This window comes from Salmo trutta, unplaced genomic scaffold, assembly GCF_901001165.1.
Source record: "Salmo trutta unplaced genomic scaffold, fSalTru1.1, whole genome shotgun sequence".
NCBI classification, from domain to species: Eukaryota; Metazoa; Chordata; class Actinopteri; order Salmoniformes; family Salmonidae; genus Salmo; species Salmo trutta.
In genome coordinates this window covers 129,421-156,328 of record NW_021822962.1, presented here as the reverse complement: position 1 = coordinate 156,328, position 26,908 = coordinate 129,421, and the positions used below count along the sequence as shown (strand labels likewise).

General features: G+C 44.9%; 1 protein-coding gene across 3 annotated transcripts in view; it reads right to left on the bottom strand.

The window, feature by feature from the left end:
• The window catches only part of LOC115187722 (protein Jumonji), a 99,921-nt gene that overhangs the window by 23,775 nt on the left and 49,238 nt on the right, over positions 1-26,908 (bottom strand). For all 3 annotated transcript variants that reach the window (XM_029746718.1, XM_029746719.1, XM_029746720.1), the window contains exons 5-7: positions 13,702-13,893; positions 6,320-6,525; positions 1,832-3,086 (exon numbers count right to left, since the gene is read on the bottom strand). In XM_029746718.1, the coding sequence (XP_029602578.1) occupies positions 1,832-3,086; positions 6,320-6,525; positions 13,702-13,893 (1,653 nt within the window). The remainder of the gene's footprint in view (positions 1-1,831; positions 3,087-6,319; positions 6,526-13,701; positions 13,894-26,908) is intronic.

Sequence of the window (26,908 nt, the reverse complement as noted above, 5' to 3'; positions counted from 1 at the left end):
ATGAAATTGTACTAGAATAACATGAAACTATTAGAATATCATGAAACTGTACTAGAATAACATGAAACTGTACTAGAATAAGATGAAACTGTATTAGAATAAGATGAAACTGTACTAGAATAACATGAAACTGTACTCGAACAACATGAAACTGTTCCTGGAATAAGATGAAACTGGACTAGAATAAGATGAAACTGTACTAGAATAACATGAAACTGTACTAGAATATCATGAAACTGTACTAGAATAACATGAAACTGTATTAGAATAACATGAAACTGTACTCGAACAACATGAAACTGTACTAGAATAAGATGAAACTGTACTAGAATAAGATGAAACTGTACTAGAATAACATGAAACTGTATTAGAATAACATGAAACTGTATTAGAATAACATGAAACTGTACTAGAATATCATGAAACTGTACTAGAATAACATGAAACTGTACTAGAATAAGATGAAACTGTACTAGAATAAGATGAAACTGTACTAGAATAACATGAAACTGTATTAGAATAAGATGAAACTGTACTAGAATAACATGAAACTGTACTAGAATAACATGAAACTGTATTAGAATAACATGAAACTGTACTAGAATATCATGAAACTGTACTAGAATAACATGAAACTGTACTAGAATATCATGAAACTGTACTAGAATAACATGAAACTGTATTAGAATAACATGAAACTGTACTCGAACAACATGAAACTGTACTCGAACAACATGAAACTGTACTAGAATAACATGAAACTGTACTAGAATAACATGAAACTGTACTAGAATAAGATGAAATTGTACTAGAATAACATGAAACTATTAGAATAAGATGAAACTGTACTAGAATAACATAACTGTACTAGAATAAGATGAAACTGTATTAGAATAACATGAAACTGTACTAGAATAACATGAAACTGTACTAGAATATCATGAGACTGTATTAGAATAAGATGAACCTGTACTAGAATAAGATGAACCTGTACTAGAATATCATGAAACTATACTAGAATAACATGAAACTGTATTAGAATAAAATGAAACTGTACTAGAATAAGATGAAACTGTACTAGAATATCATGAAACTGTACTAGAATAAGATGAAACTGTATTAGAATAAAATGAAACTGTACTAGAATATCATGAAACTGTATTAGAATAAGATGAAACTGTATTAGAACAACATGAAACTGTACTAGAAATAGATGAAACTGTACTAGAATAAGATTAAACTGTATTAGAATAACATGCAACTGTATTAGAATAACATGAAACTGTACTAGAATAACATGAAACTGTACTAGAATAAGATTAACCTGTACTAGAATAAGATTAACCTGTACTAGAATATCATGAAACTGTACTAGAATAAGATGAAACTGTACTAGAATAAGATGAAACTGTACTAGAATATCATGAAACTGTATTAGAATAACATGAAACTGTACTAGAATAAGATGAAACTGTACTAGAATAAGATGAAACTGTACTAGAATATCATGAAACTGTACTAGAATAACATGAAACTGTACTAGAATAAGATGAAACTGTACTAGAATAAGATGAAACTGTACTAGAATAACATGAAACTGTACTAGAATAACATGATGTGGTGGAACTATTTGTAGCTCCCTTAAATGTCTTTGACATTAAAGCTTAGTGACAGTCTTAGTCCCAAATGGAACCCTTTTCCCTATTTAGTGCATTACTTTTGACCAGGGTCCATAGGGCCCCCATAGGGCTCTGGTCAAATGTAGTGTACTATGTAGCAAATAGGGTGCCAGTTGGGACGCACCCTAAGTATCAGTCCTACAGAAATGTACCTATGAGCGGGGGGTCCTCCATGGAGATGCCTTGGGCCTGGAGGTGTTTCCTGATGCAGGCCAGCCGGAGTACATTGGGCCCCCAGCGCCGACCCAGCTTATGGATGTGCTGCACCTGGGTCACAAACCTCATGTCCTCTTTCAGCTTGCACTCTGGCCTCCAGTCCTGAGGGGGCGCCACCCTGCACAGCCCATAGCTCTCTGCCTGCCCCCGCACCGCTTCCACATACACCAGGGGGTCGTGGAACTCCTCCAGGCTGGGTCTGAACACTGGCACCTCGGTTAGGGACAGGGGCGGGGGTGGTGCTGCACCTCTCTTCTCCCCACTCTCCCACTCTCCCCGCTGCCTCTCTGCTGCTTTAGGCTCTGCTGCTGGTTTAGCTGGGCTGCTGGTGCCTGGTTTCACCTTGGCTGCTGAGGTAGAGGAAGTGGAGGTGGAAGTGTTCTTGGAAGTGACATGGGAAGTTTTCTTAGAAGTAGTGTTCTTAGCTGGTGGTGTAGTGTTAGCAGTAGTAGTATTAGCAGTAGGGGGTATGGGCTGTGCTTGTCGGGTCAACATCAACTTGCCAGCGGAGGCTCGTTTGGGTCTTTGCTCCGAGGAGGAAGGTCGGGATGACGTGACCTTACCAAGATGGCCGCCGGACACCGCCACAGCCTTCTCCTGGACATTGACCTTCCTGCTGCTTCGCGTCTCCGGGGCATTGACCTGCAGTCTAAACTTTTTGACCTCCGGCGAAGACTCCGGTGTCTCTGTTGGACACTCCTCAGCCGGGAGCCCCAGACGTCTCTTGGAGTGCCTGACGCCCTCACGCCCCTGCAGTACCTGCTTACCGCCACATCGGCGTGGGTGAAGCTGCCCGTTGACTCGTTGTAGGCAACATCTGCCGGCTGCCTTGTTGGATTGTACCTCCTGTTTGTTGGGAGTCTTTGCATCGCCGCTTGAGAGTTTTCCTGAGTTGGACTGTGGTGGGCGTGGGTGGCGGCGGGCACTGCCACTGGGACAGCGCCGTTGGTTTTTCAGGGGTTGGCGAGCTTTGGAGGAGGCTCTTTTGTCCAGGGTTAGTTTGGCCTCTTTGAGAAGTCTGGCTTCTTTGAGAAGTCTGGCTTTGGTGTAGGGGATGTGGCCCCTGGGAAGCGCTGTGGCTGTGGACTTCACAGTTCTGGACGGCAGTGGTCGGGAGGCCGGGGGCTTTTTGGCACAGGAGTTGCGTACGGTAGCTGAAGATACCCGCGACAGCCTGTTCACTTTAGAAACCTGCAATAGACACAAGGATGATTATCAAAAATAAGTACATTTTGGAAATCTCACATCATCATCATTTATACCTAGCTCCATCATCATTTATACCTAGCTCCATCATCATTTATACCTAGCTCCATCATCTTTTATACCTAGCTCCATCATCATTTATACCTAGCTCCATCATTTATACATAGCTCCATCATCATTTATACCTAGCTCCATCATCATTTATACCTAGCTCCATCATTTATACCTAGCTCCATCATCATTTATACCTAGCTCCATCATCATTTATACCTAGCTCCATCATCTTTTATACCTAGCTCCATCATCATTTATACCTAGCTCCATCATTTATACATAGCTCCATCATCATTTATACCTAGCTCCATCATCATTTATACCTAGCTCCATCATTTATACCTAGCTCCATCATCATTTATACCTAGCTCCATCATCATTTATACCTAGCTCCATCATCATTTATACCTAGCTCCATCATTTATACCTAGCTCCATCATCATTTATACCTAGCTCCATCATCATTTATACCTAGCTCCATCATCATTTATACCTAGCTCCATCATCATTTATACCTAGCTCCATCATCATTTATACCTAGCTCCATCATCATTTATACCTAGCTCCATCATCATTTATACCTAGCTCCATCATCAATTATACCTAGCTCCATCATTTATACCTAGCTCCATTTTATACCAAGCTCCATCATCATTTATACCTAGCTCCATCATAATTTATACCTAGCTCCATCATTTGTACCTAGCGCCATCATCATTTATACCTCCATCATTTATACCTAGCTCCATCATCATTTATACCAAGCTCCGTCATCATTTATACCTAGCTCCATCATCATTTATACCAAGCTCCATCATCATTTATACCTAGCTCCATCATTTATACCTAGCTCCATCATCATTTATACCTAGCTCCATCATCATTTATACCTAGCTCCATCATTTATACCTAGCTCCATCATCATTTATACTTAGCTCCATCATCATTTATACCTAGCTCCATCATCATTTATACCTAGCTCCATCATTTATACCTAGCTCCATCATTTATACCTAGCTCCATCATCATTTATACCTAGCTCCATCATTTATACCTAGCTCCATCATCATTTATACCTAGCTCCATCATCATTTATACCTAGCTCCATCATTTATACCTAGCTCCATCATCATTTATACCTAGCTCCATCATTTATACCTAGCTCCATCATCATTTATACCTAGCTCCATCATTTATACCTAGCTACATCATCATTTATACCTAGCTCCATCATTTATACCTAGCTCCATCATCATTTATACCTAGCTCCATCATCATTTATACCTAGCTCCATCATCATTTATACCTAGCTACATCATCATTTATACCTAGCTCCATCATTTATACCTAGCTCCATCATCATTTATACCTAGCTCCATCATCATTTATACCTAGCTCCATCATTTATACCTAGCTCCATCATCATTTATACCTAGCTCCATCATCATTTATACCTAGCTCCATTTTATACCTAGCTCCATCATTTATACCTAGCTCCATCATCATTTTTACCTAGCTCCATCATCATTTTTACCTAGCTCCATTATCATTTTTACCTAGCTCCATTATCATTTATACCTAGCTCCATCATCATTTTTACCTAGCTCCATTATCATTTTATACCTAGCTCCATTATCATTTATACCTAGCTCCATTTTATACCTAGCTCCATCATTTATACCTAGCTCCATCATCATTTTTACCTAGCTCCATTATCATTTTTACCTAGCTCCATCATCATTTATACCTAGGTCCAGCATGTCTTCTTCTATATCTATAGCTGCTCGGTCCACGTTTTAAGCTGATCATATACAGTAGTGGAACATTACAGACTTCAGATCTCCTCTCTTACTGAGGTGTACTTGATTAGTTCCAGACCAAGGTGGACAGGACACCAGACAATCTGTCACCTGTTGTATTGCCAAGGACAGGGAGAGGTTTCTGGCATCCCTCCTATACAACAGCAGATGCACAAAGGAGATCAGGACTGTGTCCCAAATGGCATCCTAATCCCTATATAGTTGCCTACTTTTGTCCAGAGCCCATAGGGCACCAATCAAAAGTAGTGCACTACATAGGGAATAGGGTGCCATTTGGATCAGAGACTGAATGAAGACCCAAATTGGAATGTGTTTCAAATAGCACTCATGCTAAATATTCTTAATGACGTATGTCTGCCAAGGTTATGTACATGAAGCCAGTAACTGTCAGTATTATTCCTCTACATAAAGGAGTCTGTGTGTCGGGGAGGGGCTGAGTGTTGCTGGGAAGAATGAGGGAACCATCCCACTCCGCCCACCAGAGGGCATCACTGCTCCCAGTTGCCATACAGAACAATGTGACTATGTCAGCAGTGTAGTGGTGTAGTTTCCACCATACTGCTTCCTTAAACATTACAGATCAGATTTGTAAACGTTGAGGGGTTAGTTACGGGCCGAGGGGAAGGGGAAGTCTGGTTTGAGAGAGGAGAGAGAGAGAGAGAGAGAGAGAGAGAGAGAGAGAGAGAGAGAGAGAGAGAGAGAGAGAGAGAGAGAGAGAGAGAGAGAGAGAGAGAGAGAGAGAGAGAGGAGAGAGAGAGAGAGAGAGAGAGAGAGAGAGAGAGAGAGAGAGAGAGAGAGAGAGAGAGAGAGAGAGAGAGAGAGAGAGAGAGAGAGAGAGAGAGAGAGAGAGAGAGAGAGAGAGAGAGAGAGAGAGAGAGAGAGAGAGAGAGAGAGAGAGAGAGAGAGAGAGAGAGAAGAGAGAGAGAGAGAGAGAGAGAGAGAGAGAGAGAGAGAGAGAGAGAGAGAGAGAGAGAGAGAGAGAGAGAGAGAGAGAGAGAGAGAGAGAGAGAGAGAGAGAGAGAGAGAGAGAGAGAGAGAGAGAGAGAGAGAGGTCAGCATGTCTGTAGCCAACAGGAAGCTGTACCAGGAGGACAGGAAATGTAAACCCTCCAGCAGCGACAGAATACTGGGGCCAACACTAACAGACTGGCACGCTGGCATCAGACACACACTTAATCTGTCCCGAAAGGCACCCTATTCCCTATATAGTACTCCCCTTTTGTCCAGAGCCCTATAGGCCTTGGTCAAGGGTAGTACACTACATAGAGAATATTCAATAGAGTGCCATTTGGGATCCAGCCCAGGTACATTCCATCCCAGCCCATCTGTGTCTCCCTGGTGTACCTGCTTTGGGTGCTCCTGGGTGGGCCTGCTGTGGCGAAGACTGTGGGTGGTGCTGGAGGTCCTGGCTGGGGGTCCTGTAGAGGTCCTGTGGTTCTCCCTCCGGGCCTCTCCCCTCTCAGCCCTCTCTCTGGCCTGGATAGACTCTCTCCCTCTGGGCCTCAGGAAGAGCTCCTTCCCCCGTAAGGACCTGCAGTGGCCATTCAACACTGGAACACAGAATGAGAACGATGAAATGTATGGACTGTTTACACTGTTTTCAACATCAGTTTTACAACTTTTCTGTTTACTCTATCCTTACATTAACCTTGAACGTGTTGTGGCCAAAGCCACATCCACACTGAATGTGTGTGCAGCTATTATTAACAAACCATAAATACCATACTAAATGGACAAACAAAAGTAGGCTAGCTATTCAAACTATGCAGAAGCTTCTCAGATAAACCATATTTCACACTTGAATAATATACGGAAGACAATGCCTAAGCTGATAACTATGATAGCAGTGTCAGTCTATCTGTCATGTGTGTTAAGAGCTATCCTACTGGGCACAGACGTCAATTCAACGTCTAATCCACGTTGGTTCAACGTCATTTCATTGAATTGACGTGGAAACAACATTGATTCAACCAGTGTGTTCTCAGTGGGATGCAACTGTCAATCCGTTATGATATGTCTATATTTGTTTTATGTCTGTTACAGGTACATTATTATTCCAAAGTAACTTGAAAAGACGGTGCGTTGAAAAGACGGCGCGTTGAAAAGACGGCGCTTTGAAAAGACGGCGCGTTGAAAAGACGGCGCGTTGAAAAGACGGCGCGTTGAAAAGACGGCGCTTTGAAAAGACGGCGCGTTGAAAAGACGGCGCTTTGAAAAGACGGCGCGTTGAAAAGACGGCGCGTTGAAAAGACGACGCGTTGAAAAGACGGCGCGTTGAAAAGACTGTGCTTAATCAAATCAGTAAAAAAGCTTTCAGTGACTCACTGTGGTGCTCCCAGAAGTTTCATTCTAACAAACACCTATTTGAACAGTGACAAATACCATTTCTTTACGACGCTTTAATTTCAACGGCACTCAATATCTCTTTGAAACTAGGAACAAAATAAATCTAGTACCACCCAAGGTTATATTCAAATCTAAAACCATCCATTCAAATATCCTGCAGCTTTCAAACTCCAAGTATTGTTATGATAGGCCTACTGAAAAGAAAGTGTCCAATGTTGGAAAGTAAGATTACAGTGAAACAGAGAAATAGTGTTTGTTGGGTCAGTTAATCAGTGAAAGCGGTGCTCTATATCTGCCTGAGGGAGCTGTATTTTACGCTAAGCAGTTGGCCTCCCGCCAGTGCAGCATATTAAAGTGTCCTACTTGGCACAAGCTCTAGCTGGGAGAAGTCTCTGGTTCCCTCAACGTGTGTAGGACCAACACTCTGGCTAAGGGTAACGTTTGGCTTTCCCACAGAGCACTTTTCAGCACCCACACACACACACACCCTCTGTATACAGTACACACACTCGCACACACAAACAAATGCTCACACACACACTCATACACACAAACAAATGCTCTCACACACACTCATACACACAAACAAATGCTCACACACACACTCATACACACAAACAAATGCTCACACACACACTCATACACACAAACAAATGCTCACACACACACTCATACACACAAACAAATGCTCACACACACACTCATACACACAAACAAATGCTCACACACACTCATACACACAAACAAATGCTCACACACACACACTCATACACACAAACAAATGCTCACACACACACTCATACACACAAACCAATGCTCACACACACACTCATACACACAAACAAATGCTCTCACACACACTCATACACACAAACACATGCTCTCACACACACTCATACACACAAACACATGCTCTCACACACATCCCTTCCTCAACTCTGGCCAGGCTGATTTAAGTGTATGTCTCCTCCTCCTCCTCCTCCTCCTTCATCCATCCATCATAGTTGACAGAATAAACATGAGCTCAACTTTTGACCTCCACAGTAAGTTTCTCTCTCTCTGTAAGATGGTGTCAGAGCTGTGTGTGGAGGGAGTCTGGTTGCTCCAGGATTCCTGCTGAGTTGACTGCAGTCTCTGGTTTCACCCCCCCTTCCATACATACTACTGACTGTCTGCACAAGACCTAGCATGTTCACATCCGTCCCAAGACACACTTCCTCAAACACTGTGCTCCACTCTGGCTGTGTCCCAAATGGCAGACTATTACCTTTATAGTAACCAGGGCCCATAGGTCAAAAACTAAGGGCTCTGGTTAAAAGTAGTGCACTATTTTACCTTTATTTAACTAGGCAAGTCAGTTAAGAACAAATTCTTATTTTCAATGACAGCCTAGGAACAGTGGGTTAACTTCCTTGTTCAGGGACAGAACAACAGATTTTTACCTTGTCAGCTCGGGAATTCGATCTTGCAACCTTTCGGTTACTGGCCCAACGCTCTAACCACTAGGCTACCTGCCGCACTATAGAGGGAATAGGCTGATGGGACCTGGTTAAATGTAGTGCACTATGAAGGGAATAGGGTGTCATTTGTGACTCGGCCTCTGTAGGCCCATAGAACAACCGAGGGCAGAGGAGAGGAGGTCTATTTATGTCCAACCATGGGTTCTATATGGACCTCTATGTGTCCAACCATAGGTTCTATATGGACCTCTATGTGTCCAACCATAGGTTCTATATGGACCTTTATGTGTCCAACCATAGGTTCTATATGGACCTCTATATGTCCAACCATAGGTTCTATATGGAACTCTATATGTCCAACCATAGGTTCTATATGGACCTCTATATGTCCAACCATGGGTTCTATATGGACCTTTATGTGTCCAACCATAGGTTCTATATGGACCTCTATATGTCCAACCATAGGTTCTATATGGACCTCTATGTGTCCAACCATAGGTTCTATATGGACCTCTATATGTCCAACCATAGGTTCTATATGGACCTCTATGTGTCCAACCATAGGTTCTATATGGACCTTTATGTGTCCAACCATAGGTTCTATATGGACCTCTATATGTCCAACCATAGGTTCTATATGGAACTCTATATGTCCAACCATAGGTTCTATATGGACCTCTATATGTCCAACCATAGGTTCTATATGGAACTCTATGTGTCCAACCATAGGTTCTATATGGAACTCTATATGTCCAACCATGGGTTCTATATGGAACTCTATATGTCCAACCATAGGTTCTATATGGAACTCTATATGTCCAACCATAGGTTCTATATGGAACTCTATATGTCCAACCATAGGTTCTATATGGAACTCTATATGTCCAACCATAGGTTCTATATGGAACTCTATATGTCCAACCATAGGTTCTATATGGACCTCTGTGTCCAACCATAGGTTCTATATGGACCTCTATATGTCCAACCATAGGTTCTATATGGAACTCTATATGTCCAACCATAGGTTCTATATGGAACTCTATATGTCCAACCATAGGTTCTATATGGAACTCTATATGTCCAACCATGGGTTCTATATGGAACTCTATATGTCCAACCATAGGTTCTATATGGAACTCTATATGTCCAACCATAGGTTCTATATGGACCTCTATATGTCCAACCATAGGTTCTATATGGAACTCTATATGTCCAACCATAGGTTCTATATGTACCTCTATGTGTCCAACCATAGGTTCTATATGGAACTCTATATGTCCAACCATGGGTTCTATATGTACCTTTATGTGTCCAACCATAGGTTCTATATGGAACTCTATATGTCCAACCATAGGTTCTATATGGAACTCTATATGTCCAACCATAGGTTCTATATGGAACTCTATGTGTCCAACCATAGGTTCTATATGGACCTCTATGAGTCCAACCATAGGTTCTATATGTACCTTTATGTGTCCAACCATAGGTTCTATATGGAACTCTATATGTCCAACCATAGGTTCTATATGGAACTCTATATGTCCAACCATAGGTTCTATATGGAACTCTATATGTATACTGTACAAACATTGCTGCACCTTTAAGATGCATGGCCCTGGGTGAGGTCTGGGTGAGAGCTGCTGCTCCTTTAAGACCCATGGCCCTGGGTGAGAGCTGCTGCACCTTTAAGACCCATGGCCCTGGGTGAGGTCTGGGTGAGAGCTGCTGCTCCTTTAAGACCCATAGCCCTGGGTGAGAGCTGCTGCTCCTTTAAGACCCATGGCCCTGGGTGAGAGCTGCTGCACCTTTAAGACCCATGGCCCTGGGTGAGGTCTGGGTGAGAGCTGCTGCTCCTTTAAGACCCATAGCCCTGGGTGAGAGCTGCTGCTCCTTTAAGACCCATGGCCCTGGGTGAGAGCTGCTGCACCTTTAAGACCCATGGCCCTGGGTGAGGTCTGGGTGAGAGCTGCTGCACCTTTAAGACCTATGGCCCTGGGTGAGGTCTGGGTGAGAGCTGCTGCTCCTTTAAGACCCATAGCCCTGGGTGAGAGTTGCTGCTCCTCTAAGACCCATGGCCCTGGGTGAGAGCTGCTGCACCTTTAAGACCCATGGCCCTGGGTGAGGTCTGGGTGAGAGCTGCTGCTCCTTTAAGACCCATGGCCCTGGGTGAGAGCTGCTGCTCCTTTAAGACCCCTGGCCCTGGGTGAGAGCTGCTGCTCCTTTAAGACCTATGGCCCTGGATGAGGTCTGGGTGAGAGCTGCTGCACCTTTAAGACCCATGGCCCTGGGTGAGAGCTGCTGCTCCTTTAAGACCCATGGCCCTGGGTGAGGTCTGGGTGAGAGCTGCTGCTCCTTTAAGACCCATGGCCCTGGGTGAGAGCTGCTGCTCCTTTAAGACCCATGGCCCTGGGTGAGAGCTGCTGCTCCTTTAAGACCCATGGCCCTGGGTGAGGTCTGGGTGAGAGCTGCTGCTCCTTTAAGACCCATGGCACTGGGTGAGGTCTGGGTGAGAGCTGCTGCTCCTTTAAGACCCATGGCCCTGGGTGAGAGCTGCTGCACCTTTAAGACCCATGGCCCTGGGTGAGAGCTGCTGCTCCTTTAAGACCCATGGCCCTGGGTGAGGTCTGGGTGAGAGCTGCTGCACCTTTAAGACCCATGGCCCTGGGTGAGAGCTGCTGCTCCTTTAAGACCCATGGCCCTGGGTGAGAGCTGCTGCTCCTTTAAGACCCATGGCCCTGGGTGAGGTCTGGGTGAGAGCTGCTGCACCTTTAAGACCCATGGCCCTGGGTGAGAGCTGCTGCTCCTTTAAGACCCATGGCCCTGGGTGAGAGCTGCTGCACCTTTAAGACCCATGGCCCTGGGTGAGCTCTGGGTGAGAGCTGCTGCACCTTTAAGACCCATGGCCCTGGGTGAGCTCTGGGTGAGAGCTGCTGCACCTTTAAGACCCATAGCCCTGGGTGAGAGCTGCTGCTCCTTTAAGACCCATGGCCCTGGGTGAGAGCTGCTGCTCCTTTAAGACCCATGGCACTGGGTGAGGTCTGGGTGAGAGCTGCTGCACCTTTAAGACCCATGGCCCTGGGTGAGAGCTGCTGCTCCTTTAAGACCCATGGCCCTGGGTGAGAGCTGCTGCACCTTTAAGACCCATGGCCCTGGGTGAGCTCTGGGTGAGAGCTGCTGCACCTTTAAGACCCATGGCCCTGGGTGAGCTCTGGGTGAGGACTGTGTATACTTTGCTTCAGTTGAAGTGAATAACGCCTGGTGCTATGCATACAGGTTGTGTGTGTGTGTGTGTGTGTGTGTGTGTGTGTGTGTGTGTGTGTGTGTGTGTGTGTGTGTGTGTGTGTGTGTGCGTGTGTAAAGGGAGGATGATGGAGCTCTGTTTGTGGACGCGGATCATTGAGTACATGGTTTGCTTCCTAAATGGCACCCTATTCTCTATGTAGTGCACTACTTTTGGCCTGGGTCCTGGTTAAAAGTAGTGCCCTATAGATTTGGGATGCTCCCCATCAACTCATGGTGTGAGAGGAGACAGAGCTGTAATTCACTAGGCTTCTTCTGATTGGTGAGGGAGAATTATACAGTATGGGCCTCTAGGCTCTGTTACTAGGTAGAGTAGAACGACGTCTGGGAAAGAGTGAGTGACGTAACTGGCTGACTGAGTTATTGTGAGCAAACCAAGCAAACGACTGAGTGACTGAGTGAGTGACTGAGTGAACAAGAAGGTGAACAAAACAACATGGTAGATCAGTAGTGAGTACCAAAACAACATGGTAGATCAGTAGTGAGTACCAAAACAACATGGTAGATCAGTAGTGACTACCAAAACAACCTGGTGGATCAGTAGTGTGTTCTAAAACAACATGGTAGATCAGTAATGAGTACTAAAACAACATGGTAGATTAGTAGAGACTACCAAAACAACATGGTAGATCAGTAGTGAGTACCAAAACAACATGGTAGATCAGTAGTGAGTACCAAAACAACATGGTAGATCAGTAGTGGGTACCAAAACAACATGGTAGATCAGTAGTGGGTACCAAAACAACATGGTAGATCAGTAGTGGGTACCAAAACAACATAGTAGATCAGTAGTGAGTACCAAAACAACATGGTTGATCAGTAGTGAGTACCAAAACAACATGGAGATCAGTAGTGAGTACCAAAACAACATGGAGATCAGTTGTGTGTACCAAAACAACATGGTAGATCAGTAGTGAGTACTAAAACAACATGGTAGATCAGTAGTGACTTCCAAAACAACATGGAGATCAGTAGTGAGTACCAAAACAACATGGTAGATCAGTAGTGAGTACCAAAACAACATGGAGATCAGTAGTGGGTACCAAAACAACATGGTAGATCAGTAGTGGGTACCAAAACAACATGGTAGATCAGTAGTGGGTACCAAAACAACATGGTAGATCAGTAGTGAGTACCAAAACATCATGGTAGATCAGTAGTGAGTACCAAAACAACATGGAGATCAGTAGTGAGTACCAAAACAACATGGAGATCAGTTGTGTGTACCAAAACAATATGGTAGATCAGTAGTGAGTACTAAAACAACATGGTAGATCAGTAGTGACTTCCAAAACAACATGGAGATCAGTAGTGTGTACCAAAACAACATGGTAGATCAGTAGTGGGTACCAAAACAACATGGAGATCAGCAGTGAGTACCAAAACAACATGGTAGATCAGTAGTGTGTACCAAAACAACATGGTAGATCAGTAGTGGGTACCAAAACAACATGGAGATCAGCAGTGAGTACCAAAACAACATGGAGATCAGTAGTGGGTACCAAAACAACATGGTAGATCAGTAGTGAGTATCAAAACAACATGGAGATCAGTTGTGTGTACCAAAACAACATGGAGATCAGTAGTGAGTATCAAAACAACATGTTAGATCAGAAGTACCATGTCCATTGGAGACCTTCTTCCCCGGCGTTGTTTTGTTTTTCCGCTGTGAGGACGGACAGGAAGTTGAGTTGTGGCTGTGAGCTGACATCCTGTCGTCACACTCCTCCTCTTCATCATCTTCATCCTCCAGATCCACATCATCCTGGGCACTCCCAAAGTACGCCATGTTGCCTGGCAACGCAGCCGAGCCTGAGAGGGAGGATGGGAGGGAGGAGAGTAGAGAGGGGGAGCACAGACAGAGGGATGGGCATGGAGGAAGAGAGGGACAGAGAGAGGGAAACAGATGCCTTTAGAAAGGAGTCTGCAGCACACAACTGAACCGATATTACCACTAGCCGTAGCAACAAGAACATTCATTTATAGCAACTCAAAAGAATCAACACATTTTGACGTAGAGATACTCAACACAATGATGAAGAGCTCTTATTGCAGTATGACAAGTTTGAGGCCATTGTTGCCATGGAAAATGCCAGATGTGCTTCAATCTTCCTCTGACCAGGAAATCAGCTGTCATTTTCTGTTTATTTTCCAATTCTACATGATTAATCAGCACCGTTGGGCGACACCCAGCAGGTGATCACACGGCCACACCGACACGGTGTGTTGAGTGCTTTACTCATCTCCATCCATACTACCCACCTCCCTCCTCATCTCCATCCATACTACCCACCTCCCTCCTCATCTCCATCCATACTACCCACCTCCCTCCTCATCTACATCCACACTACCCACCTCCCTCCTCATCTCCATCCATACTACCCCCCTCCTCCTCACTCCATCCATACTACCCACTCCCTCCCATACTACCACTCCATACTACCACCGGGTCCCTCCTCATCTCCATCCATAATACCCACCTCCCTCCTCATCTCCATCCCACACTACCCCCTCCCTCCTCATCTCCATCCATACTACCCACCTCCTCCTCATCTCCATCCATACTACCCACCTCCTCCTCATCTCCATCACAACTACCCACCTCCTCCTCATAGTTCCATCCATACTACCCACCTCCCTCCTCATCTCCATCCATACTACCCACCTCCCCCTCATAGTTCCATCCATACTACCCACCTCCCTCCTCATCTCCATCCATACTACCACCTCCCTCCTCATCTCCATCCATACTACCCACCTCCCTCCTCATACTTCCATCCATACTACCCACCTCCTCCTCATAGTTCCATCCATACTACCCACCTCCCTCCTCATAGTTCCATCCATACTACCCACCTCCCTCCTCATCTCCATCCATACTACCCACCTCCCTCCTCATCTCCATCCATACTACCCACCTCCCTCCTCATCTCCATCCATACTACCCACCTCCCTCCTCATCTCCATCCATACTACCCACCTCCCTCCTCATCTCCATCCATACTACCCACCTCCCTCCTCATCTCCATCCATACTACCCACCTCCCTCCTCATCTACATCCACACTACCCACCTCCCTCCTCATCTCCATCCATACTACCCACCTCCCTCCTCATCTCCATCCATACTACCCACCTCCCTCCTCATCTCCATCCATACTACCCACCCTCCCTCCTCATAGTTCCATCCATACTACCCACCTCCCTCCTCCATCTCCATCCATACATACCCACCTCCTACCCACCTCCCTCCTCATAGTTCCATCCATACTACCCACCTCCCTCCTCATAGTTCCATCCATACTACCCACCTCCCTCCTCATAGTTCCATCCATACTACCCACCTCCCTCCTCATAGTTCCATCCATACTACCCACCTCCCTCCTCATCTACATCCACACTACCCACCTCCCTCCTCATAGTTCCATCCATACTACCCACCTCCCTCCTCATCTCCATCCATACTACCCACCTCCCTCCTCATCTACATCCACACTACCCACCTCCCTCCTCATAGTTCCATCCATACTACCCACCTCCCTCCTCATCTCCATCCATACTACCCACCTCCCTCCTCATCTCCATCCATACTACCACCTCCCTCCTCATAGTTCCATCCATACTACCCACCTCCCTCCTCATAGTTCCATCCATACTACCTACCTCCCTCCTCATCTCCATCCATACTACCCACCTCCCTCCTCATAGTTCCATCCATACTACCCACCTCCCTCCTCATAGTTCCATCCATACTACCCACCTCCCTCCTCATCTACATCCACACTACCCACCTCCCTCCTCATAGTTCCATCCATACTACCCACCTCCCTCCTCATCTCCATCCATACTACCTACCTCCCTCCTCATCTACATCCACACTACCCACCTCCCTCCTCATAGTTCCATCCATACTACCCACCTCCCTCCTCATCTCCATCCATACTACCCACCTCCCTCCTCATCTCCATCCACACTACCCACCTCCCTCCTCATCTCCATCCACACTACCCACCTCCCTCCTCATAGTTCCATCCATACTACCCACCTCCCTCCTCATAGTTCCATCCATACTACCCACCTCCCTCCTCATCTACATCCACACTACCCACCTCCCTCCTCATAGTTCCATCCATACTACCCACCTCCCTCCTCATCTCCATCCATACTACCCACCTCCCTCCTCATCTACATCCACACTACCCACCTCCCTCCTCATAGTTCCATCCATACTACCCACCTCCCTCCTCATCTCCATCCATACTACCCACCTCCCTCCTCATCTCCATCCATACTACCCACCTCCCTCCTCATAGTTCCATCCATACTACCCACCTCCCTCCTCATAGTTCCATCCATACTACCTACCTCCCTCCTCATCTCCATCCATACTACCCACCTCCCTCCTCATAGTTCCATCCATACTACCCACCTCCCTCCTCATAGTTCCATCCATACTACCCACCTCCCTCCTCATCTACATCCACACTACCCACCTCCCTCCTCATAGTTCCATCCATACTACCCACCTCCCTCCTCATCTCCATCCATACTACCCACCTCCCTCCTCATAGTTCCATCCATACTACCCACCTCCCTCCTCATCTCCATCCATACTACCCACCTCCCTCCTCATAGTTCCATCCATACTACCCAACTCCCTCCTCATCTCCATCCATACTACCCACCTCCCTCCTCATAGTACCATCCATACTACCCACCTCCCTCCTCATCTCCATCCACACTACCCACCTCCCTCCTCATAGTTCCATCCATACTACCCACCTCCCTCCTCATCTCCAATCCATATACTACCCACCTCCCTCCTCATCTCCATCCATACTACCCACCTCCCTCCTCATCTCCATCCATACTACCCACCTCCCTCCTCATAGTTCCATCCATACTACCCACCTCCCTCCTCATCTCCATCCATACTACCCACCTCCCTCCTCATCTCCATCCATACTACCCACCTCCCTCCTCATCTCCATCCATACTACCCACCTCCCTCCTCATCTCCATCCATACTACCCACCTCCCTCCTCATCTCCATCCATACTACCCACCTCCCTCCTCATAGTTCCATCCATACTACCCACCTCTCTCCTCATTGTTCCATCCATACTACCCACCTCCCTCCTCATAGTTCCATCCATACTACCCACCTCCCTCCTCATCTCCATCCATACTACCCACCTCCCTCCTCATAGTTCCATCCACACTACCCACCTCCCTCCTCATCTCCACACAGGACGAGATCCGTAATCATCTGCACAATCCACAATGGCACGAAAGCCAAAACACACAGCTCAGGTACTCACACATATCAACGGACATTGTAACAATACTCGACAGCCCAATGGAAACCAAAGGGAACATTATACAAGTACTAATCAGTGGGAATAGGGGCCAGATGTGCGTAATAAAAGTTCCCAGAGGGATCCGTGACACACATTTATACTGACTCTACACACGTCCGCACACTGACACTCCAACATGCACAGACATTTATACTGACTCTACACACACACAGTGTCACGCCCTGACCTTAGAGAGCATTTTTTATTCTCTATTTTGTTAGGTCAGGGTGTGACTTGGGTGGGCATATCTATGCTTCTATTTCTTTCTTGACCTAGTATGGTTCCCAATCAGAGGCAGCTGTTTATCGTTGTCTCTGATTGGGGATCATACTTAGGCAGCCCTTTTTCCCACCTCTGATTGTGGGATCTTGTTTGTGTGTAGTTGCTTTCTGCACTGCATGTAGCTTTACGTTTGTTTTTGTATTTTTGTTGTTTTTCCCGGTGTCATTGTAAATAAAAGACAATACCACGCTGCACCTTGGTCTCATTCCAACAACGGGCGTAACACACAGTCACATACAATCATCATTTACACTGCTGCTACTCTGTTTATCATATATCCTGATGCCTAGTCACCTTACCCCTACACATATCTACCTCTATCACTCCAGTATCCCTGCACATTGTTAATATGGTACTGACCCTGTATATAGTCACCTTACCCATATACATATCTACCTCCATCACTCCAGTATCCCTGTACATTGTTAATATGGTACTGAACTGACCCTGTATATAGTCACCTTACCCCTATACATATCTACCTCCATCACTCCAGTATCCCTGTACATTGTTAATATGGTACTGACCCTGTATATAGTCACCTTACCCCTATACATATCTACCTCTATCACTCCAGTATCCCTGTACATTGTTAATATGGTACTGAACTGACCCTGTATATAGTCACCTTACCCCTATACATATCTACCTCTATCACTCCAGTATCCCTGTACATTGTTAATATGGTACTGAACTGACCCTGTATATAGTCACCTTACCCCTATACATATCTACCTCCATCACTCCAGTATCCCTGCACATTGTTAATATGGTACTGAACTGACCCTGTATATAGTCACCTTACCCCTACACATATCTACCTCTATCACTCCAGTATCCCTGCACATTGTTAATATGGTACTGAACTGACCCTGTATATAGTCACCTTACCCCTATACATATCTACCTCTATCACTCCAGTATCCCTGCACATTGTTAATATGGTACTGAACTGACCCTGTATATAGTCACCTTACCCCTATACATATCTACCTCTATCACTCCAGTATCCCTGTACATTGTTAATATGGTACTGAACTGACCCTGTATATAGTCACCTTACCCCTATACATATCTACCTCTATCACTCCAGTATCCCTGCACATTGTTAATATGGTACTGACCCTGTATATAGTCACCTTACCCCTATACATATCTACCTCCATCACTCCAGTATCCCTGTACATTGTTAATATGGTACTGAACTGACCCTGTATATAGTCACCTTACCCCTATACATATCTACCTCTATCACTCCAGTATCCCTGTACATTGTTAATATGGTACTGAACTGACCCTGTATATAGTCACCTTACCCCTATACATATCTACCTCTATCACTCCAGTATCCCTGTACATTGTTAATATGGTACTGAACTGACCCTGTATATAGTCACCTTACCCCTATACATATCTACCTCTATCACTCCAGTATCCCTGCACATTGTTAATATGGTACTGAACTGACCCTGTATATAGTCACCTTACCCCTATACATATCTACCTCTATCACTCCAGTATCCCTGCACATTGTTAATATGGTACTGAACTGACCCTGTATATAGTCACCTTACCCCTATACATATCTACCTCCATCACTCCAGTATCCCTGTACATTGTTAATATGGTACTGAACTGACCCTGTATATAGTCACCTTACCCCTATACATATCTACCTCCATCACTCCAGTATCCCTGTACATTGTTAATATGGTACTGAACTGACCCTGTATATAGTCACCTTACCCCTATACATATCTACCTCTATCACTCCAGTATCCCTGTACATTGTTAATATGGTACTGACCCTGTATATAGTCACCTTACCCCTATACATATCTACCTCCATCACTCCAGTATCCCTGTACATTGTTAATATGGTACTGAACTGACCCTGTATATAGTCACCTTACCCCTATACATATCTACCTCTATCACTCCAGTATCCCTGTACATTGTTAATATGGTACTGAACTGACCCTGTATATAGTCACCTTACCCCTATACATATCTACCTCTATCACTCCAGTATCCCTGTACATTGTTAATATGGTACTGACCCTGTATATAGTCACCTTACCCCTATACATATCTACCTCTATCACTCCAGTATCCCTGTACATTGTTAATATGGTACTGAACTGACCCTGTATATAGTCACCTTACCCCTATACATATCTACCTCTATCACTCCAGTATCCCTGTACATTGTTAATATGGTACTGAACTGACCCTGTATATAGTCACATTACCCCTATACATATCTACCTCCATCACTCCAGTATCCCTGTACATTGTTAATATGGTACTGACCCTGTATATAGTCACCTTACCCCTATACATATCTACCTCCATCACTCCAGTATCCCTGTACATTGTTAATATGGTACTGAACTGACCCTGTATATAGTCACCTTACCCCTATACATATCTACCTCCATCACTCCAGTATCCCTGCACATTGTTAATATGGTACTGAACTGACCCTGTATATAGTCACCTGTTCTTTTTATTTCTTATTTTTATATCTCCTGTGTTTTTGTTCTACCTTGTTATTTTTAGTACCACATTGATATTGATTACTGCATTGTTGGGTTTAGAGCTTGCAAGAAAGGCATTTCACTGTACTTGTGCACATAACATTAAAACACATCTGGACACACCACATGTCTATAGGATACTCTGTATTAATAGCCCCTGGGCCATGACACTAACCAACCAACCCTGGAGGCATCAGCTGAACCTAATGACAGGAAGCATCCCAAATGGCACCCTATTCCCTACATAGTGCACCACTTTTGATCAAGACCCATATGGCTCTGGTCAAAAGTAGTGTACTTCAGTCTGTATGTGCCCTTGTCAAAAGTAATGCACTATGTAGGGAATAGGGTGCCATTTGGGACGAAGACAGCTCCCTCCGTCCCCCCGACCTCCCTCTAGTCCACCATGACGATGATCCTCACTGAGAGAAGACCCCAGGCTATTGCCCTCCTCACAATGGAGAGCCTGTTCAGCCTACTCAGCCCTCATCTCGGCCCAAGGGCAAATGAATGGCCATTTATCCTCTCTGAAGGTCAGCGGGTCCATGGCACTGCCTGCCTGCCGCTTGGGCTGCCATGTGATCGTGCATTGGGGAGATAGTAGGCTATGCAGAGTTGCATGGTGGGCTAGTAATTGATTGCAGTTAGGCTATGCATTTGGGCTAGTGTGAATGCGTACGGGCATTGGGGAAAGATTCCATTGAGTTGCATGGGCTAGACCAAGATAATCGATCAGAAAGGCAATCATGATAATAGAGTTGCATGGGATAGACCAAGATAATCAATCAGAAAGGCCATCATGACAATAGAGTTGCATGGGAGAGAAAAACGCTGAGCTTTAATGCCAGTGTGCATTTGTACTGCTTTCCATAATGCTACATGTTGAACTATGACACTAGACATAAGACTAGTCTGAGCTGTAGGTGGGCAGGTCTTTAATGTTTCTGGTGGTATGTGAGCTGGTTGGTATTGTAGTGTACTGTTAGTGTGAGCTGGTTGGTATGTAGTGTACTGTGAGCTGGTTGGTATTGTAGTGTACTGTGAGTGTGAGCTGGTTGGTATTGTAGTGTACTGTGAGCTGGTTGGTATTGTAGTGTACTGTTAGTGTGAGCTGGTTGGTATGTAGTGTACTGTGAGCTGGTTGGTATTGTAGTGTACTGTGAGTGTGAGCTGGTTGGTATTGTAGTGTACTGTGAGCTGGTTGGTATTGTAGTGTACTGTGAGTGTGAGCTGGTTGGTATTGTAGTGTACTGTTAGTGTGAGCTGGTTGGTATGTAGTGTACTGTGAGCTGGTTGGTATTGTAGTGTACTGTGAGTGTGAGCTGGTTGGTATTGTAGTGTACTGTGAGCTGGTTGGTATTGTAGTGTACTGTGAGCTGGTTGGTATTGTAGTGTACTGTGAGCTGGTTGGTATTGTAGTGTACTGTGAGCTGGTTGGTATTGTACTGTACTGTGAGTTGGTTGGTATTGTAGTGTACTGTGAGCTGGTTGGTATTGTAGTGTACTGTGAGCTGGTTGGTATTGTAGTGTACTGTGAGCTGGTTGGTATGTAGTGCACTGTGAGCTGGTTGGTATTGTAGTGTACTGTGAGCTGGTTGGTATTGTAGTGTACTGTGAGCTGGTTGGTATGTAGTGCACTGTGAGCTGGTTGGTATTGTAGTGTACTGTGAGCTGGTTGGTATTGTAGTGCACTGTGAGTGTGAGCTGGTTGGTATTGTAGTGTACTGTGAGCTGGTTGGTATTGTAGTGTACTGTGAGCTGGTTGGTATTGTAGTGTACTGTGAGCTGGTTGGTATTGTAGTGTACTGTGAGTTGGTTGGTATTGTAGTGTACTGTGAGCTGGTTGGTATTGTAGTGTACTGTGAGCTGGTTGGTATTGTAGTGCACTGTGAGCTGGTTGGTATTGTAGTGTACTGTGAGCTGGTTGGTATTGTAGTGCACTGTGAGTGTGAGCTGGTTGGTATTGTAGTGTACTGTGAGCTGGTTGGTATTGTAGTGTACTGTGAGCTGGTTGGTATTGTAGTGTACTGTGAGCTGGTTGGTATTGTAGTGTACTGTGAGTTGGTTGGTATTGTAGTGTACTGTGAGCTGGTTGGTATTGTAGTGTACTGTGAGCTGGTTGGTATTGTAGTGCACTGTGAGCTGGTTGGTATTGTAGTATACTGTGAGCTGGTTGGTATTGTAGTATACTGTGAGCTGGTTGGTATTGTAGTATACTGTGAGCTGGTTGGTATTGTAGTGTACTGTGAGCTGGTTGGTATTGTAGTGTACTGTGAGCTGGTTGGTATTGTAGTGTACTGTGAGCTGGTTGGTATTGTAGTGTACTGTGAGCTGGTTGGTATTGTAGTGTACTGTGAGCTGGTTGGTACTGTAGTGTACTGTGAGCTGGTTGGTATTGTAGTGCACTGTGAGCTGGTTGGTATTGTAGTGCACTGTTAGCTGGTTGGTATTGTAGTGTACTGTGAGCTGGTTGGTATTGTAGTGCACTGTGAGCTGGTTGGTATTGTAGTGTACTGTGAGCTGGTTGGTATTGTAGTGTACTGTGAGCTGGTTGGTATTGTAGTATACTGTGAGCTGGTTGGTATTGTAGTGTACTGTGAGCTGGTTGGTATTGTAGTATACTGTGAGCTGGTTGGTATTGTAGTGTACTGTGAGCTGGTTGGTATTGTAGTGTACTGTGAGCTGGTTGGTATTGTAGTGCACTGTGAGCTGGTTGGTATTGTAGTGTACTGTGAACTGGTTGGTATTGTAGTGCACTGTGAGCTGGTTGGTATTGTAGTGTACTGTGAGCTGGTTGGTATTGTAGTGTACTGTGAGCTGGTTGGTATTGTAGTATACTGTGAGCTGGTTGGTATTGTAGTGTACTGTGAGCTGGTTGGTATTGTAGTGTACTGTGAGCTGGTTGGTATTGTAGTGTACTGTGAGCTGGTTGGTATTGTAGTGTACTGTGAGCTGGTTGGTATTGTAGTGTACTGTGAGCTGGTTGGTATTGTAGTGTACTGTGAGCTGGTTGGTATTGTAGTGTACTGTGAGCTGGTTGGTATTGTAGTGCACTGTGAACTGGTTGGTATTGTAGTGCACTGTGAGCTGGTTGGTATTGTAGTGTACTGTGAGCTGGTTGGTATTGTAGTGTACTGTGAGCTGGTTGGTATTGTAGTGTACCGTGAGTTGGTTGGTATTGTAGTGCACTGTGAGCTGGTTGGTATTGTAGTGCACTGTGAGCTCGTTGGTATTGTAGTGTACTGTGAGCTGGTTGGTATTGTAGTGTACTGTGAGCTGGTTGGTATTGTAGTATACTGTGAGCTGGTTGGTATTGTAGTGTACTGTGAGCTGGTTGGTATTGTAGTGTACTGTGAGTGTGAGCTGGTTGGTATTGTAGTGTACTGTGAGCTGGTTGGTATTGTAGTGTACTGTGAGCTGGTTGGTATTGTAGTGTACTGTGAGTTGGTTGGTATTGTAGTGTACTGTGAGCTGGTTGGTATGTAGTGTACTGTGAGCTGGTTGGTATTGTAGTGTACTGTGAACTGGTTGGTATGTAGTGTACTGTGAGCTGGTTGGTATTGTAGTGTACTGTGAGCTGGTTGGTATTGTAGTGTACTGTGAGTGTGAGCTGGTTGGTATTGTAGTGTACTGTGAGCTGGTTGGTATTGTAGTGTACTGTGAGTTGGTTGGTATTGTAGTGTACTGTGAGCTGGTTGGTATTGTAGTGCACTGTGAGCTGGTTGGTATGTAGTGTACTGTGAGCTGGTTGGTATTGTAGTGTACTGTGAGCTGGTTGGTATTGTAGTGTACTGTGAGCTGGTTGGTATTGTAGTGTACTGTGAGCTGGTTGGTATGTAGTATACTGTGAGCTGGTTGGTATTGTAGTGTACTCTGAGCTGGTTGGTATTGTAGTGTACTGTGAGCTGGTTGGTATTGTAGTGTACTGTGAGCTGGTTGGTATTGTAGTATACTGTGAGCTGGTTGGTATTGTAGTGTACTGTGAGCTGGTTGGTATTGTAGTGTACTGTGAGTGTGAGCTGGTTGGTATTGTAGTGTACTGTGAGCTGGTTGGTATTGTAGTGTACTGTGAGCTGGTTGGTATTGTAGTGTACTGTGAGCTGGTTGGTATGTAGTGTACTGTGAGCTGGTTGGTATTGTAGTGTACTGTGAGCTGGTTGGTATTGTAGTATACTGTGAGCTGGTTGGTATTGTAGTGTACTGTGAGCTGGTTGGTATTGTAGTGTACTGTGAGTGTGAGCTGGTTGGTATTGTAGTGTACTGTGAGCTGGTTGGTATTGTAGTGTACTGTGAGCTGGTTGGTATTGTAGTGTACTGTGAGTTGGTTGGTATTGTAGTATACTGTGAGCTGGTTGGTATTGTAGTGTACTGTGAGTTGGTTGGTATTGTAGTGTACTGTGAGCTGGTTGGTATTGTAGTGTACTGTGAGTTGGTTGGTATTGTAGTATACTGTGAGCTGGTTGGTATTGTAGTGTACTGTGAGTTGGTTGGTATTGTAGTATACTGTGAGCTGGTTGGTATTGTAGTGTACTGTGAGCTGGTTGGTATTGTAGTGTACTGTGAGCTGGTTGGTATTGTAGTGTACTGTGAGCTGGTTGGTATGTAGTATACTGTGAGCTGGTTGGTATTGTAGTGTACTGTGAGTTGGTTGGTATTGTAGTGTACTGTGAGCTGGTTGGTATTGTAGTGTACTGTGAGCTGGTTGGTATGTAGTATACTGTGAGCTGGTTGGTATTGTAGTGTACTGTGAGCTGGTTGGTATTGTAGTGTAACGTTGTGTGGGCCACTGACTGTAAGTGATTTATTAGCCGGTTGACTGGGTTCTCCGTCTCCCTGCCACAGGAAAGGCTACTATATTCTACAGGCCTTTAGGCTTGTTTTCTGTCTACGTCCCAAATGGCACCCAATTTCCTTTATAGTGCACTACTTTTGAACAGGGCCCATAAGGCTCTGGTGAAAAGTAGTGCACTACATAGGGAATAGGGTGCCATTTGGGATGCCACTCTGGAAAATATTTATGTAATATAGAGGCAAGGATAGAAACAGCTGCTAATAAAGCTGGTGGTTTTCTTCCCTTTTCCTCTATAATAAATTAGTATATAGTGTTCCAGGAAACACATTATTACTCCAATAATGCAAATAAACACACATTATTTACCAATGGTAAAGTACAGCAGGACTCATTCATTCACTTCCTGGTCTACAACAGTGGTGTGTTTCATGCACCTGGTCTACAATAGTGTTGTGCTAGATGTAACTAACCTTGGTGGTGCCCTGGGGAGTGAGGTTAAATGTAGAGTAAACTAGTGTTAGATTCAGATGGACCAAAAGCGCAGAATGGAAAATGTGACATACATAAGGGATGTTTAGTCATTTTCTGTTCATTTCCTGATGATTGTACATGTTGAATCCCCACCGTTTGTCGACACCCAGCAGGTGATCTATCGCACACGGCTGTCATTCCTTATAGTATGTCTTGTTCTTAACTGCTCTGTGGAAGAGCTTTGGTTTTCTGTCAACAGAGGCTTAACAACCCAGCAGGGGTCTATAACATAACGGGTTTGTCAATCAGTCAGTTAGTCAGCCAGCCAGCTAGCCACCCAGTCATCCAGTAGGTCAGCCAGCCAGCTAGCCATTCAGTCCGCCAGTCAGTCCGCCAGTCAGTCAGCCAGTCAGCCATTCAGTCCACCAGCCCGCATGGTCAGCCGGTCAGCCAGTCAGCCAGCCAGCCAGTCAGTCAGTCAGGTACACTAATTCACCAGGGCTCAGAGGGAGAGAGGCTGATTTGTTTACAGCAGCAGTCTGTCTGTCAGTCTGTCTCAGGAGAGCTCCTCTAACAGGCCTGCTGTTTCCTGGCTGCCTAGAGATGTCTGATAACAGGCTTGCTGTCTCCATGAATACACAGCAGGGTTTGTTACACAGTGTACTGTGACTATACAAGTGTGAAGATGCTCTTTCTGCACAAGAGAGATTTGCTTATTTGCTCATGGTGGCGCAATGTGCAGGATGACGGGATGCCATAGCTCTCTGTTGTTCATGACAGCTAGTATTATAGGTCAATAAATAAAGAGACGTATTATTTTCTTCCTCACAACAATGATGTGAAAGTAGAGTACACTGGGGGATAAATCATATATATGTCCGACTATAGACTATGCATCCAGGCTGCATCACATCCAGCCTGGGACTGGGAGTCCCACAGGGTGGCGCACAGCATCGTCCGGGTTTGGCCGGGGTAGGCCGTCATTGTAAATAAGAATTTGTTCTTAACAGACTTGCCTAGTTAAATAAAGGTGAAATAAAATAAATAAAAAATACAGCGAATACAGAGTTCTGGTGTCTTCAGGATTCTGTCATTTATGTTCTCCTACGGTCAGTTTGTACACATCACAATTTCCCAGGCCTGGATTATGTTCAGTATTATTTGGCAGATGACTTAGTGAAAATCACTACACAATACTGTACATGCAGCCTATGCATTTGACTGACTGTATTCGATTGAACATCTATCAAATGGAGATGAATTCATATTCTGACTTGACACGCTCAACATTTAAATGCTTGTTCTTGGATTTTCTGCAGCTTTCCAAGTTAAATACATGTAAATAAAGGAGCTTTCATCGTGTATGAAAGAACTGACTACTTT